The sequence below is a fragment of the Papio anubis genome, chromosome 6 (assembly GCF_008728515.1).
Source record: "Papio anubis isolate 15944 chromosome 6, Panubis1.0, whole genome shotgun sequence".
NCBI classification, from domain to species: Eukaryota; Metazoa; Chordata; class Mammalia; order Primates; family Cercopithecidae; genus Papio; species Papio anubis.
The window spans coordinates 135,090,869-135,107,944 of NC_044981.1; the positions used below are offsets into that span (position 1 = coordinate 135,090,869).

The window sequence follows — 17,076 nt, forward strand, 5'->3', positions numbered from 1 at the left end:
ACGTAACAGTTTAGAATAATGCCTGACACTTAGCACAAAATAAATGTTAGCTGTTATTAGAGTTTGTATGAACAAATGACCCAGTTAAGGGAGATTTTTCTGTAAGTTGCATGAGAATTCTGTTTTTTTCCCTGACATATCTGTTTATTATATTTACATGATTGTGTTTCAATAATGAAATACACAAAGAAGTATTTCTTATGCATTGGAGAATCCATTATTCTATCCCTTAATGACTTCTTTAGTGAAAGCATTTCTTTATGGATAAGTTGAGTAAGTACAACCACTGATACAGTAGCTGCATTGTCCAGAATTTTTAAAGTGTTTATGAAAAAGCCTGGAGAAATAAATTCACATATGAAATCCCCAGTGTCATTATAGACATGTTATTGCAGCAAAGAAATTATAACCAGTGGTTTACCAAATTCTGCCGGATGTACTAAATATGTTTAATTTATAGAAGCAAAGGTTTAAAAATATGGTAGAACCCTCATGATATTCTGTGAGAAGGGGAATGACTATGGCATTGTTTTGCATCATCTAAAAACTTGCCAATAATCTCATGAAAGAACACTTTTTACAAAATTAAGGACGTATTAGTATTAAGTTTTATTTTACAAAATGGTGAGCATTCAAATTTGCCTACCTCATCCAGGATAAGTGCCAGGAACACACACGTACACACTTGAGCTGGCCCTTTAGTTAAAAGATAAAAATGTAACTTTAATAAAAGAATCATTCTATGGAGAATATTTTGAAAATTGATTGTTTGGGAATATTTTTGATGTTATATGCTGTCACTGCTGAAAACGATGTGCAACCTGTAAAGCCTGTCATATTGTAAACTTTAAAAACATGGAAGGAAATTTTCTAATCTTTGATACAATCTTCCAAAGAATTGCAGTGGATTTTAAACTCAATAATAAAAATATTAAATGATTAAATATATTATCTCAAATCTTCCTTCCTTCTTTCCTTCCTTCCTTCCTTCCTTCCTTCCTTCCTTCCTTCCTTCCTTCCTTCCTTCCTTCCTTCCTTCCTCCCTCCCTTCCTCTTCTTCCTCTTCATCTCTTTCTTTTTTTTCTTTCTTTCTTTCGTTCGTTCTTTCTTTCGTTCGTTCGTTCTTTCTTTCTCTTTCTTCTCTCCCTCCCTCCCTCCCTTTCTTCTTTCCTTCCTTTTGTTTTCTTTCTTTCCTTTTCTTTTTTCTTTTTTTTCTCTCTTTCTCTCTTTTCTTTTTTCTTTCCTATAGAGACAGGGTCTCTCTCTGTTGCCCAGACCTGGAGTGCAGTGGCACAATCATAGCTCACTATAGCCTTGACCTCCTGGACTAAAGCCATCCTCCGGCCTCAGCTTCCTGAGTAGCTGGGACTTCAGTCACCTACCGCCACTCCTGGCTTTTTATTTATTTATTAGAAACAGGTCCTCACTATATTGCTCAGTCTTGTCTCAAACTCCTAGCCTGAAGTAATTCTCCTGCCTCAACCTCCCAAAATGCAGGGATTACAGACATAAGCCACCATGCTCAACCAGTTTATTGTTTAAAAATAATTTGACATCAAGGTGGATAAAACTTTATTAGCCATTTTTAACAAATATTTGCACAATTGGTAGATAATTTTGAAACATATTCACCATGACTTAGAGTGATTAACAATATACTTTTCCTGCTTGGATCCACATGGCTTTGTAGCACTTCATTTTCAGTAGTGACAGCCATGATAACTCAGTACACAAATGAACTTAATTATAAAGCAAACAATTGAATCGCTGTATCATAAAGTGTTAAATCAAAATTTTAAAAAGTATTAAAACCATTCCATTGTTTTCTCAATATATTATTAGTAAATGAAATAAAATTTTGCCTTAAATATTTTTTTAAAAATTTGCATTAAACAAAATATTTTATTTCAACTTTACCTCTCTGAAATTTCTACTTAGAGTTTGTTTTATAATACACATACTATATTAGTACAGCAAATGTATACAACTACATATGTTAAATACATGTGTATAACTTTATATACATGTATCATATTTATGTTTTACACTTAAAATTTTTATTAATAACATGCAATCAGAATGGTTTAGAGACACTAATTTAGAAGTTGTTAGGGAAGAGAAAAGGTAGTAAAGAGATGAGTGTGTAAGGATCCTGGAGATGGAATACTGGAGGCTGAGGGGAGAATGTCTTTAAAAAACGGTGAGTTGGTTAACAGAGTTATATGCAGTAGAAAACTTAGGAACCACAAGGTCTGAAAAGGCACTTTGGCATTTATGACTTATGACTAGAAAATGGTTGGTGAAAGTATTGTTGGTCAAGTCGTAGGAACAGAAACCAGATTCTATTCTGTAAATACCCAGATAAGTGAGTGAGAGGGAACAAAAGGAGCAGTAAGCGGATTGCTCTTGTTAAAGCTTGGCAGAAAAATGAATGAGGCAATGGAGGAGGAGAGTCAGAAAATACATGAGAGGTTGGAAGAATGATTGATTAAGTATGTCACGGGAAGAGGGGAAGAGAAAGGGTCATAATCTGAGGAGAAGGCATGCACGTTGGAAAAAGGACTGGACATTTTGTGAGTCAGTAAGAAACAGAAGAAATAAGTGTTGTTTCTAAGGAAAGAGAAGGAGAGCTAGGGGCATTGATTTCAGATGGCCACCATATCAGCGAATTAAATGATTGAGTAACATTCTAAAATGAGGAATGCCGAATTTCCATTGTGAACTTTGATAGAAGAGAAAAAGGCTTGAAATATCTTCCACAGACCTCTCGAAAGGAAGGGAGCAGAGATCCTCCAAAAAACTGAGCAACACTGAGAACCCACATGTCACCAGGTAACATGAATGCATGTCAGAAACAAATAGAAAATTTCAAGTTTTTTTTTCTTTTAAACCAGCAATGAGCTTGCTACCTCTGGGTATGAGTGCGAGAGAAAGAGAGAGAGAGAGAGAAGAAATTGGCAAAGGGGGTAGAATGGAAATTGAGGATGTGATATCTGATAGTCACAGTAAGAAAGTTTTTAATATGAAGGTTTTAAAGCCCCTTGGGTAGGGAAACAGTGAATCAAGGAAGAAGTCAATAGGTAAAAATAAATGAAAGAGTGATAGGGGGTTCAAGGGTATTTGAAGATACAAATGTAATCAAATGAAAAAATATTTTAAATTCAGATCTTTGCTCAAATATAATGAAAGCTCTCATTCAAATCTTTGCTCAAATGTCAAGCTATCTAAAATTGCAACCTTGTTGCCCTACTCTACATTGTCTATCCACTTCTCTGTTTCATTTTTTCCCATTGAACTCATTCTATATACTTTCCTGATGTATTTGTTATTGGCTCTTCCTCCCTGCCACCTCACCCCAAATCAGAACTCACATACACAGGATGTAAACACAAGGAGGGCAGGGAATTCTTTGCCTCTTCTTTCTTAGTACTATATCCCCAAAACCTTTGCATAGTTGTTGCTCATTATATACTTGCTGAATGAATGAATGATCATACAACAATGGAAAGGGAATGAATTGGTATAAATTAACTAAATCTTTATCTTTTATGTTAATATTTGAAAGTTAGTAATTTAAGCTGATAAGTTACAATGTGTAAAGTAAATGTTACAGATGTAGACTCCAGCAAAACTAAAAAGCAGAAATAAGAAAGAAGTTGCTTTGAGGGATTGGAAATGTTGGGATAGGAGGCTTTTGCTTTCCCTTCTAACTCTTCTGCACTGTTTGATTGATTACAACGTGAATGTATTGCTTTGATGAAAAATAAAGCTAAAACAACGCCAGAAAAAAGAAAATAAGACCAAGACGGAAGAGCAGTGTTAGTAGCAGCAAGTGAGAGCACAGAGGAGAGTGTTAGAATCCAAGATCGTGAGGATGGAGATATTCTGATGAACAATGAGGTCCATGTTCTGAATGTACTTACAAGAGTCTAAAAAAGACTAAAAGGAAGTTCAACAGTGGTGCAAACATTAAGGTCTGTTGATGTCATGTTTGGAGAGGGAGAGCAAAGAGGAAAACATGAGCCATTCTGAACAAAATGGAGAAGGATCCTGAAGATGAAGGGCCATGCCTGGAATCTATAGAAATTTCAAAAAAGTGTTGGGTGGTGGTGCCAGACAATGCCTTAAAAGGGGAATCAGAAATAGGGCTTGTGAATTAGAGGAGGTCGGAAGAGCAGCCTTTATGGGAAGAGATTTCAAAGAAATGTTGCCAGGCTTAAGTTGAGCTGAGGAGATAGAAAGCAGGCTCCAAGGACCACATCCTATACAGGGCACCTATTCACAACAGCACATGCACTTTGTATTTTAGCAACACTTTGGTAGCAAGAATGCCATTCAATAGTTTATATACAGTAATTTGAAGGCTTGAAGAAATAGTGAGATGAGTCATATTCATCAAAATCATTTCTAGCTCAAATAATAATACAACAATGTTTTAAATCAGATTGCCAGGACATATACCTTTTAAAGACTCATGTGAAAACCTGCATTTTAATACCCAGAAGGCTAAGATGATTTCAAAGGTAATTTTTAAGAAATGAATTGAGAATAATTTTCCTAGATACAGACAGACCTATTATAAAGTATACCACAGTTTCCATCTGCCATCTGCAGCAACTGTCACCCTGCTGGACACTGTTCAAATGCTATTCATATGTCCACTAATTCAAAACTAATTTCACCAAAATCTCATCTAACAAAAAATGTGTCACATCGTTGATTCCACTGTAATTTCTATTTTCATAATTTAAAATAAGATTAATCTTCCTGCCCTTTGGCCACAGATTACACTCACAGACTCTAAGAGTTATGATTTCCCGTTAAAAAAGGAGCTTTGAAAGTTATGACAATAATCATGCAAATTAATTACTTCCAAATTTTCAGGAAGACAAAATAAGGAAGAAGATTTATCACTACACAAAGAGCTGCTCCAGGGTGCATTACATCAGCATTTTGAGTAAGCCAACTTTGGCAATTTGAAGAGGAGGGACTTGCCACAGAGTCTCTAAAATAGCAAATTCTTTTGCATGATTGTCCAATATCTGGAGTGACAAAGCTAACCTCTTTGAGGGTAGAAGGAATTTTTGTTTATCTCCTTAAGAATAATAATTGTACAGATTAGCTGTCTACTCAGATCTCATTTTAAAGTAAGAAGTGTTGGCTAAGCCTTGCTTCAAATCTTCATTTCATCTTTGGCTAAATTCACAGAATGTTAGAGTAGCAAGAAGCACATTGATTTGAGCTTGATGGAAGTATGTGAAGAGGTTCTCCACCTAAGTATTGTAGATGAAAATACTTCAACTCATTTCAATCAAAGTATGTGATTATATTGAGTTCTTCCCGCATCCATGAACTAGGATTTGATTTTTTCCAAGAGGGTGATTAAATCAACGTAAACCAAGATGGTGGGACTTCTAGATATCAAATTACCTAGATCCCAGTTTTCATCAGGGAAAATAGAGGATGATGCAAGTGAAATCTATATCTGACATATGAGTACTGTTAATCTCTTACTTTAATGCTTGATATAGTCTTGAAACATATTTTGAAAGTGAAGTATAAAATAATCTTAAGAGTAATGAGGAACTTCTTTCCCAGAGGATACAGTAAGATATTTGATGTATGATATGTGAGACGACTTCTAATCAGTTACAGCAAGGATGGTTTTTCTTGGGTCTGGTCCCAGCCAGTCCAAGAAGAAGAGGTCTTTGTAGGATTCAGATGGGGTGCTGTCTTCTCTTATTAGAGCAACTAGGGAAATAGATTCAGGCATCTTTCTTTTCCGTAGGCTTACTGTCTGTCCTCCAACCCAAGAAAAGGTCAGGGTAGATACCAACTCTATCAAATGTCTGACTTTCTGGAGGTACTTGGAATAAGCACAGAAGGAAGAGTCTGTTCTTCTTGTTAACCACTATTGGGCCCAAGGATGTCTTAGCATCAAGCCACATGCAAACACCTGTGACTGCTGGTGAAGTTCCTGATCAACTGCCAGCCCAGACTTAGCCAGCAAGGTCACATTTGAATAAGAAGGTGTGAAGGGTCCAGGGAGGAGGATCACTAGCCAAGGAGGGTAAGTGATGTCAGCAAGGAATCTCACCTGGGAAGGTCGCAGTCTAAAGCTCCAGGAGGAGCAGAAAAGGGGAAATGAGCTTCTGATGAGCTGATGAACCAAGGCCTGCCAAACACAGGATTGAGCAAACCCTCTGTAAACAACATAAGGTTGCAAGGGACAGGAAAGGGTCAAAAGATAGCATGTCTTTGGGATAGGGTTGAACAAGCTCAGAAGGATCTCTGAATTGGTGTAAAGAAGACATTCTGTGCAGAAAGGGCAGTTTGAGTATATATGAATCATTGTAGGAAACCTCAGAATATTGCCCAAAAGAGATGACTGTCTATATGGTCAGACAGTCAGGTCAGATGGTCAGTTTTAGATTATTTTTCAGTTTATATTCTTGCTTTTTTTTAAAAAAAAAATTGTCTCTGTTATATTATGGACCTTTATAATACACAATGAGAAATTAATTAGTTTTTATATAAAACACTTAATTATCTTCTAAATTATTTATGGTGATTCAACTAGGTAATAAACAGAAGAGAACACACATAGAGACATACATACACAGACACACACACATACACAGTAGGAGACAGATTACATACAGAATGCTTTTATAGAATGATCATTTGCATATCCCCAGCAAACCTATATTCTCTTTTATTTATGTATAGTCTCTGAATTATTGCCATTGTTCTTATTTTAAGTAGAATTTAATTCTCTGGAAGAAAGTTAGTTAATGAGAGATTTCTTCTCAAATATCACTTGAAATTTCTTCACTTAAATGTACTTTCTGAAGTGAAAAAGTACAGGCAGTGGAAAGTAGCAGTGTTTATATAAGCAGAGAGGGAGGTTGCTTTTTATAGTCAGCAGAGGATTGATTTTTTTACAAAGTAAAAAGTAAAGTACTTTATCTAGGATACTTCATGTTGCTTTAAATATGAGTGATGTACAGTCCCTGGTGAAGACAGGTCCTTTGTACCTCTCTAAGGAAAAACATGACCATTTGCCCTTGGGGAGAAGGGGTACAAATAAATACAATCATGAACTAGGAATCTCAATAAATTGACAAAGTATGATTTTACTCAACGGCATGGCCTTAGTTATGAGATGAAAGATTTGAAGAGCTCTTTCCATTTTTTTTTTCGTGGACATCTTGGTTAACTTTTTGGTAATATTTATTTGTTCCTTTCTTTGTGAGACAAATATTCAGTACCTTATAATTGCATCATTACCTTTAGCAGGAATATTAAAAACAACGTGCAAACTACAAGCCAAGAAATACATAAAAATAATTTAATAGTCATTTCAAATTAGCAGACAGGATTGTAATGATTCATTTCGAATAACAAGTTAAATGGAAATTACATAGAATAAACAGAACCTTATTTTTGAAGTACAACTACAGCGTGGTCACAGAGGCCTGATGCATGGCAGTTCAAATTTATCTATGTTCCTCTCCATTCTTTGCAGACATTTTAATTTTCTCATTTTCCTCTGGACCCAACCTTCAGGTTGAAGACTTGACATCGCAGAAGCAGGACCTGACAGAGGGTTTTATTTCTCCAGTTGTTGTTAGACCACATTCACACACCTAGGGTAATAGAGGCTGCTGTGTTTACATACTTAGTTCTCAATTTTCACTTTCTCTAACATAACAATTCTCAGATTTATAACTTCCATAGATGGTTGACCAATGTAATTTGATTCAGAGCTATATGGAATACTGTATATAGTTCTGCATGATTTCAGCAATGAGTTTATTTAAAAGCACAGGATTTGGAATATGTGTTTTTTATAGATAAAACAAGGTAAAATGTAATTGCATTTTATCTACCAACACATAATGATAAGCAGTACTGTTAGGAGTGATGATATACACAAACTTGCTTATGCATGGGAGTGAGACTATACAGTGGCTATTGATAACTGGCTAAAGAAAAAGTCATAAAAATTAAGTCATGTTTTATTCATGAATTTGCCTATTTATTTAATGTGTAGTTATTTAATGCCTACTATATTTAAAACCCTGAGATAAGAGCTCGGGACAGTGAACAGGGCATGCATAGTTTTTACTTCCAGGGAGTTTTATTTTAGCCAGGGGGATAGACATTAAACATGAAAACAGCTATTATTTGATTGTAATTATAAAAATTGCATTACAGTAGAAGTACAAGGTGCACAAAGACTAGAAAATAGGGCACTGGCTAAGGTTTATACAGTGAGTGATACTTGCAGGAACCCAAGCCTTCATAATATTAAGGGGGAAATTTTACTAAGAATGTCCTAGGCAAACAGAATAGCCAAGCCTTCAGACAGGAAGGAAGTGTGATGAGATTGTGGACCTGAAAGGATGTTAGAATTAGAGTCCAGAGTGCTTACTAAGGCATACAAGCTCCTGCCTCTCTACACCTCATCTCATTTCATAAATCTCTACCTCCCCACTGGAGTCATAAATGTACAGGTGGTAGGTCAAGCCACATGATTGCTGAAATTATCTAGGAATGGTAAAAAGAAAACTGGGAGAATAACAGAACCTTGAGACCTCTTGACACTCAATGTTTGGTTAAGAAGGATACTCCAGCAAAGGAGACTAAGAATAAGCACTCAGAGTGGTAGGAGGAACATCAGAAGCCAAAAGAAGGAGGTGACCAGACATGTCAGATGCTGCTGAGAGGTAAAACAAGTTGAAGTCTGGCCGGTTATTGGCCAGATTGAAGTTTCTGAACAGAAATGGATGCTGGGTAGAGAAGAAAGGAAAAAGAGCAAGGGGGTGATGGATATAGAGAAAGTAAAGGGATTAGTGGATCTCAGATGCCAGTGAAGTCCACGAATAGCCTTGGCAGAAATTGTGGAAAAAGCAGTCGTGGAGAAGGTGATTTGGATGGAGTGGAGGGAATAAACTTGAGGATAGGAGAAGAAGTGAAAGAGGAACATACTTAATATTGGAGGTGGAAACATTTCAGCTGATGATAGACTTCAAATGTGATCTTGGGACTGAAAGCATGAGTTAGAAAGAATGAGAAGTTCATTTGTAATAAGGAGATCCAGGGATGAATAAGATAGAATGTTTATGTAGATGTGGATATTGTCCAAGATCATGGCGATGCTGAGGCTACATCAGATGCTGGACAACAGTCCAGGTGCCAAAGACTTCTTTTGAAAGATGCACAGAGATTAGTAGATAGATGATACCAACAAGAAGAGAGATGGCGCATAGCTAGACGCCAGGAATATCAAAGCAGCAGGCACATTTGCAAGGAGGTAAGGTGCAATGGACAACACTCAGGGAAGGGGATCCTCCACTTAAGGGTAACGGGGATGAGGAAGAATAAGCAGCCGGTATCATTCACAGAGGAAGTGGTGTCTTCAAAGAAGAATGAGATTTTAGTCAGGGTAAGAAGGTAGAGACAATGTTCAGAAAAGAAGTTGAATATGTAGTGAAGTTTGCAAACCATGAAGCAAAGTTATCAAGGCACGGTGGAAGAATTTGAGAGATAGGAAAGGGGAGAGGGAAGAGAGAATTGAGGGTTAGTGGAGGGCAGTTGGGTAATTAAGAATGAAACACTGTAGGAATTTTATTGTAGCAGAAAAGAGATGCCAGGGTATAATGTGCAGACCCAGGGAACTAGATGGAGGGGCTAAGTAAACAAGGAAGAGGGAGTGTGGCAGGGTCAATAACTTAAGAGACACCTATCTCCCTTTACATTAGGACCTGGGAACAGCAGCTTGGCTATACTATGTAACGTAAAAGAGAAGTCGGAAAATCTGACAGGGCTTACTTAAGAAGAGACTCCACTGTGGGAACTGTTTCCAGGAAAATGAGGCTCTTAATTACTGAAACACTAATATCTTTATAAAATGTCCAGTCTGCCAGAGGTTTGCACCAGGAAGCACAGGACCTTTACAATTCAGAACCTATTCTGATCAAGGGGTTGTTTTCTCTCTCAGGCTTTCACAAAAATCCTTTCATGAGTAAATAAGCTCAGCATTTCTTTTATTTTCAGTCTGGAATATATTAGAATATACATAACTTGCATGAATTCTTAACTTTCCCTCAATGTTTTAATATTTTCAATTGAATTTGGTATGAACAAACATGAAGCTTATTCCTTCTTTAATCTATTGCATTGCTCAGTTCTGAGAAACTATGATTTAATACTCATGTCATAACTTGAAATAATAATAACCTTTTCAAAGGTGTCTAATTCAGAATCAGGAAAGTAGTTGGATACTGAAATCTGCTTCTTTCCAAAAACTAAGTGATAATAGAGGCCTGACAATAAATTTTAAAAATTACAGTGATGGACTTATGTTTCTGTGGGCTGTGGAGGAGCTAAAAATAAACAAGCAGGATGGTTTAGTTCTAGTCAATACCAACATCCAAACTGATCTTGTGAGCTGTCTTTTGTAGTATCGCTAGGATCCCTTCCTTTGCCATTAGAAAAGGAATTTGAGAAATATCTGCAAATGACTTACCACACTCTATTTTAATTATCTGCATAAACAATGTAAGAAATTGTGTTTTAATAATTTGGAGTCTGAGAGAATGTCATGTTATGTTTGTATTCTCACACCACATCCATTATCTGGGATACTATAGATAGATGGTGGTTGAATGTACCAGTTGTCTATCAGCATACAATGCTGCATAACCACCAGAAAAACATAATGGCATACGACCAAAATCACATTCATTTTGCTCATGAAGCTGTGGAATTCAGCTGACTTGAGCTGGTCTCAGATAATCTAGACTGGTTTCGCCCAAATGTCTGGGGCTCCCCTGGCTGTTGTTTGCTTCAGCTTGGACAACTGGGGTGACCTAACTCTCCATCTCATGTTCAATCTGTGGCCAGCTAGTCTAGGCATAGTCTCATGGCATAGTGGAAGTTAAGGAATGAGCAAAAACAATTGTGCAAGCCTCTTTCAAGCCTCTATGTCAATATCCTGTTGGGCCAGAAGAAGCCACATTAATAGGCCAAAAGTCAGAATAGGAGGGCACTGCAAAATTCTGTAGAAAGGACATGGATATAGAGAGGAGTGAAGAGTGAGGGCTACCTGGGCATCCAGTCCACTGCATTAAAAATCTCAAGAAATCAATCATGAAGAACACTGTCCGAGGTTCAGGATTCATATCATAAGGCTCAGCACTGTTCATTTTGTTAACTCAAGTGAATTACTTAATCATTCTAAAGCCTAATTTCCTTATTGGCCTTTCTCAAGCTTTAAGAGCGGCTGATTTTATAAAATCAAGCTTTCAATGAATTTCATGCAATATACGGTCTATAGGAGAAACTTTGCAGGAAAAGTGTCCATTATACTATCCTTTAGTGAGCCAACATGGCTAGTCTGAATGGCCATAATTGACAAGATAATATTGACTCTAAGAATCTTCACATATTCTGTAATCTTATTCAAATTGATAAACTTCCAATCTGGACTTGGGTATGAATTAATTAAGTGCTGGAAGTTTAATTTCCAATTGAAGTTTTCACTTTTTGTTCCCATCTGATGATTCTTTTGAAGCATACAGTGTGTCAGTATAATGTCAAATGCTGTGACATCTCTTACATGTGAGATGAGTTATGGGGACCATTGATGCCGTGCCTTAATAATTCATTGTTATGATGAATTATTACTCTGAAATTGACTAGAGGAGCTTTGTCAAATTTGCATAATGCTGATAAAAAATGTGGGTTATAGTAGATGTTATGATTTGTTTTATATAAAGAGTATGATGATACATAAATGAAATCTGCTTTTGATCATATAATATGAAATTATGTAATATATAATGAAGTGCTGGGTTAGTTAACTATAAGAATAAAAACTAAATAAAAATGTTCTAAATGAAAAATATTTTAAAAGCTTCACAAGAAGAAAGTAATATACACAAATGGTCTTTGAAGATGGTTTTCTATGCCAAAAATTATTTCTTATTCTAGTTACTTAGATTGCTTCAAAAATTGTACACCTTGATTTCCAAAATATCTTGATGAACATATAATTTGTAACTTGCTTCGACATGTCAAATGTTCTGTTTCAGACATACAGAAATGAATTGCCATGTGATAAATCTTTCATATTTCTGCAAAGCATTTATTTTGGACTGACAATTTACTTGTGAAATCAGTCACTCTGACTTGTGTCATTTCAGCGTCATCACGTAGACATAACCAAGAAACTTCACCCAAATCAAGCTGGCCTGGATTCGAAAGTACCGGTTGGTAGTCAGAATGATTTGGTGGATGAAGAGAAAGAGAGGAGCAACCGTGGGGCCACGGCAGTAGCAGGTACTGATGTGACTATAGGTCAGTTAAACCATGGTAGTTTGACTGTCCACATGACAAAGGTGCAATGGACAGATTCTTACTGTTATTTTGTTTGGAATATATGACTCAGCCAAAGTAATCACCCTGCTCTGCAGATCACATTGAAATGAAGTTTTATGTGAAGCATGATGTTGAACACTCACAATAATAATAGTCATGTTTATTGTTTTCCATTATTAGATTTTTCACCTCCTTTATGGCTTTCATGGCCAATGAAATATTTTAAGATTGCTTGTACTTTTTTTGATAATAATATTTTGATATTTTTGCTAGAACAATGAACAAGAAGAATTACTGTCTTGAAAAGAGGTTAAAATAATTGGGATGTTTTAAATTTAAAGAAGTGTCAGATAAGTCATTGAATGCAAGCTTGAATTATGATGGTTCAGTTTATAGGGATTGTGATCTGATATTTTTCATCTCCACTGAGTGCAAAACAAAAGCAAATGGACTTGTGGAGGAGTTGATAGCATTCAATTAAGCTACCCAGACTAACTTCCATATGGCGGAAATTTGGGATGAGCTAGCAAGGGAAATAAGAAGTTTGTTTCTTGCCAATATTTTAGACACACCAAACCCCCTCAATTTCTATTACACTTTATCTTTGAAACTTCACATGTATTTCCTATGAAAATTGAAACTGTAATTATTCTTAAGCATACGGTTTCCTCCTTTCTCATCCTTATTTGGTTTTGTAGCTAGCACGCTTTCTTCTCCAAGGACATGTAAAAGTCAAAATACTAGATATAAAGTCTCTGAAGTGTTTCTGCTCCAAACGCTGTCTGCACGATCTGGGTTCTTTCATGTAGTTAGCTTACTGGCTTCTGACACTCCTATAAAAACGTCCCAGAGAGCTTTTCTTATTACCTTTTCATTGACTCTCTCCTAGTGAGAAAAATGAAATTCTGTAAAGGGCTTTGAAAACCATGCATATTGCAATTCCTCCACATTTCTAATACTAATCAAGCGTGACTATAAAAGAAACAACCACGGCAGTGAAAATTGCTGCAGCACATTGAGTCTCAAGCCATTATTAATTCATTGGAACCCGTTTTTTTTTTTTCTTTAAGATTGTGGATTTTAAAGAGTACCAGATAACACAATTCCTGAGATCAAAGTTTTTGTTTCAATCAGAGGGAAACGTTATCTAATCTCTTGTATGTGAATCTTTCTGGGATGGTACAGCAGTAGTCCCAGCTTTGTGCCCTGAGTGAGTAGTACAGCGTATGTTACAGACCAGAGAAGCACCAACTTTGAACGTATTACTTGTAAGTGATGATTTTAGGGACAAAAATGACCTGGAATTAAAGCAGTGGTTCAAGGCAAGTGGGACTCCCTAACTTCATTCAAGAGAGTAAAATGGAATCTCCTTTCCTAGATAAATTTGATTTTAACATCCATTTATTTAGAAATTACCCAGTATGAACATCTTGGCAATATTTTTATTTGCTTTCCCATTTGTAAATGCAATAATTACAGTCTTTCTTCCTTATGGATTATAATTGTGTGATAATTCTATATATAAAAATACAAAAGTAGAGTAGAGCAAAAATATAATTTTTCAAACTTTATTTTTATCTTATATCATATAGTATATGTTCTTCATTTCCAAAAAAAAAAAAGACTCATTGGAGCCATACTCAACATTTACCATACTTCACATGGATAGCTCATGGAATATGTAGTAGCCTTCTTTGAGTTCAGGATGGGTAGATTAGGCCTTTTCTGAGCTTTCTCCTCTTTCTAATGCTTAGACATAAGTCAGTCATTTCCTAAATTATCTTTGATGAGAGTAACAGTTGCAGAGACTTTGTAGCATATCACAGACTTAAAAAAAAAAAAAAAAAGGCCTAATTAAGATAGGGGTGCTCCTTTGCTTTTCTAGTGTTGCTCTTTTGGGATACCCAGACCTAATTCTTTCAGTTAAATGGGGTGGAGCTTTTTCAAATATGTATCTAATAATTGTACTAAGGAAATTATTTATCTTGGTATTCAATGTCAACAACTAAAATTTTACTGTGAATGACTGAACATGAATTGTGTAATAAGACTCTATTCCAGCCAAGAGTACAGTAAATCCTCACTTAGGAGCAGTTCTGCCAGCCACTGACATCTTCACTAAGAAATTGATGAAAACATTTCACCAGATTCTAGATAACCTTGTTCTGTGGGTCCTTGATTCACTCTGGTTGCTTGGTGATGCCCATGCCTTATTTTAAGAACATTACTATTAATTCTACATGTTATTTTATCCATAAATTACTAAAATATGTTATCTGAAAGTAGGATGATTAAGTGATAGAATGAGCACAGACCTTTAGAGGCTGAACTGAGATTTCTGGGTTAACATTTTGGTTTCCCTATTAGGTAGCTATGTACCATGAGCAATTTGTTATTTAAGACTATTCCTTTATTTGTAAAATTGAGTTACTAGTAGTGCTATACCATGGGCTTTTTTTTTTTTTTTTTTTTTTTTGAAGATTATATTAGATCAAATAGGTAAAAGTATAGTACATAGTAAACTACAATGAAGTCAAGCTATAATAATTAACTACTGAATCTTTACAAATTGATTGCTAAGGAAAACTTTGTTTTCCTACGATATGCTCTGTAAATTGCTGGCTGTGGCCACTTCATGTTATGGATCTTTTAGTCTCTGAGTTTCTGTCTGCATTTTTTGCCTTTGAGAACAGTATGCTCTTGGAGATGTTATGGCCTTTGTGAATTCTATGAACATTGGAGGGGATGAGAAACCCTCTTTGATAATGTCACTGATTCCTCACAGTAAAAGAAACACTCCAATTGTGTAGAGACATGGATTCCCTGATTCTCCCTAATGGACTCTTTCCCCATCTTACTTCAGCAGCAATAGCGGAGGAGGAGCATAGGGCTTCAATGTTTATTCAGCTTAAGGTCTATTTTTAGTGTGTTAAGTGGAAATGTTTTCATTGTACTATTTGCTGTATCCAGTTCCCTGGGCTGATTTACATGTGGAAAGTTGGTTGGGAAGTGCTCTCAGGAACAGCACTTGAGGCAGGGTCCCAGAAGCAGATTTGGGCAGAGGGAAAAATTGAATCATGATATAGTCACAACAAAGACCTCAACTGATCCCATAGGGAGCTCTGGAGTTGGCATGGTTCTTCAGGGTTGTCCTGAATTAGCGGGTGGGGACAGACTTTTATACCCCCTGCATCAAACAATCATTGGATGCAGCTGTCCCTGAGGAGAGTCTGTGGTTATGGGCAATGTGGCTTTTTTCAGCCAAGGGCACAGCCATTTGGTACAAGAGGATGATTATTCAGTTCTGAGGAGGATCTGATTATTATGTGGGTCACTCATTAATTGCTGCCATTGCTTCCGGTTATCTTCCGGGCTAAACAAGGGGCCATTTTCCTTTTTCCTCCTTATGTCTCTCTAGAAACTCAAATCATTGCCAGGAAGGATGACCTTTTAAATATGCTTATTTGTTTTTGTCCTACATAAACATAAATGTTTTCTAATAAGCAAATGTTACACTCTCCTGATCCATATTTTCCAATGCGATTTTCTTCCTTTTGTAACTTCGACTGTGGTCTTTGAATTTTCCCTACAACTTTAGACTAAATCTGTGCTACTGTTTGTCCTTCATAAATTAGACTAGTCAGGTAGTAAGACAAACCCTGGGCTACAAAATGAAACCCAGGCACTCCAAGTTTGAGTCCCAGTTCTACCACAACCTGGATTCTTAGCCTTTCAGAAGCCATTTCATTTCTCTGAGCTTGACTTTCTCCATCAAGATAGTGGGTATACTAGATAATCTGTATGCCCTATCAGTTCTAAAAGCCTGTGATTCTATGGCTTACTCTGAGTTAGAGCATTGAAATTGTTGGACTCAAATGGTCTTATCTCTGAGACTCACATACAGGTAATTCACCACATCTAAGATCTTACTTAATTTGGAAATTTAAACAGGTCAGAAAAAAACAAACTCCCTGGGAAAGCTCTCCACTTAGGCCAAGGTCAAAGCTAGAGAATAAAGAATGATTCTGTAGCTTTAGTTTAACATAAATGCTTAACATAAACTTCAGATCTTATTTGTATCATGGAAAATAAAACATAAGTAGTTTCCTATCGGGACCATTTTGAGGATTAGACAAGTTGGGGGTTCTATATTAAAGACCTTAATTGAAAGGCTGATTATATGGGATCAAGAGGTAGGTAGTTTAGATCATAAAACACATTGTTGTCTCTTAATTTTAAAGAAGAAACACCTCAGATTCAGGTTTATTCTAAGTAGTGTTCTAAGTGCAAAAATTACTTTTATTCCAAAGTCTAGAAAATCTGTTATTTAAAATATTGTATGATTTTCAACCAATGATTTAAAAATCTGTCCCTTCATCTTTATATTTAACATCAATGCAGATATTTAATAATATAAACAAAATAATTATATTAGTAGAATTTATTTTACATTTCTAGATAAGGCTATTTTAGTTTGGAAATACTGACACCCTAAAGAAAAATGTTATAAGATTGCTCTTCATTTTATAGCAACCTATCTCCCTCTTCTCAGACGATTTAAATGTTTAAGAATGTGCTGCAAGGACAACCCATAGCCATTTCATTCTTTGAACAATTCTGAAATATCATTTCCTATTAGGAAGTTGTGTGAGCACTGACAACCTCGCCCCTCTTCTTCCCTAGAGATTA

At 36.1% G+C, this 17,076-nt stretch overlaps 1 protein-coding gene across 8 annotated transcripts in view; it reads left to right on the plus strand.

Moving 5' to 3' along the window:
• Positions 1-17,076, plus strand: part of THEMIS (thymocyte selection associated) — a 240,832-nt gene that overhangs the window by 204,272 nt on the left and 19,484 nt on the right. For 4 of the 8 annotated variants that reach the window (XR_002521777.2, XR_002521778.2, XM_021937898.2 and 1 more), the window contains exon 5: positions 12,213-12,348. Coding sequence is in view for 6 of the 8 variants with exons in the window: in XM_021937898.2 (XP_021793590.1) it covers positions 12,213-12,348 (136 nt within the window). In the remaining 2 variants the exon portion in view is untranslated. Of the gene's footprint in view, positions 1-12,212; positions 16,970-17,076 lie in introns of those variants that run through there. The other 4 variants (XM_009206133.4, XM_009206132.4, XM_017958344.3 and 1 more) reach the window with 1 other exon arrangement.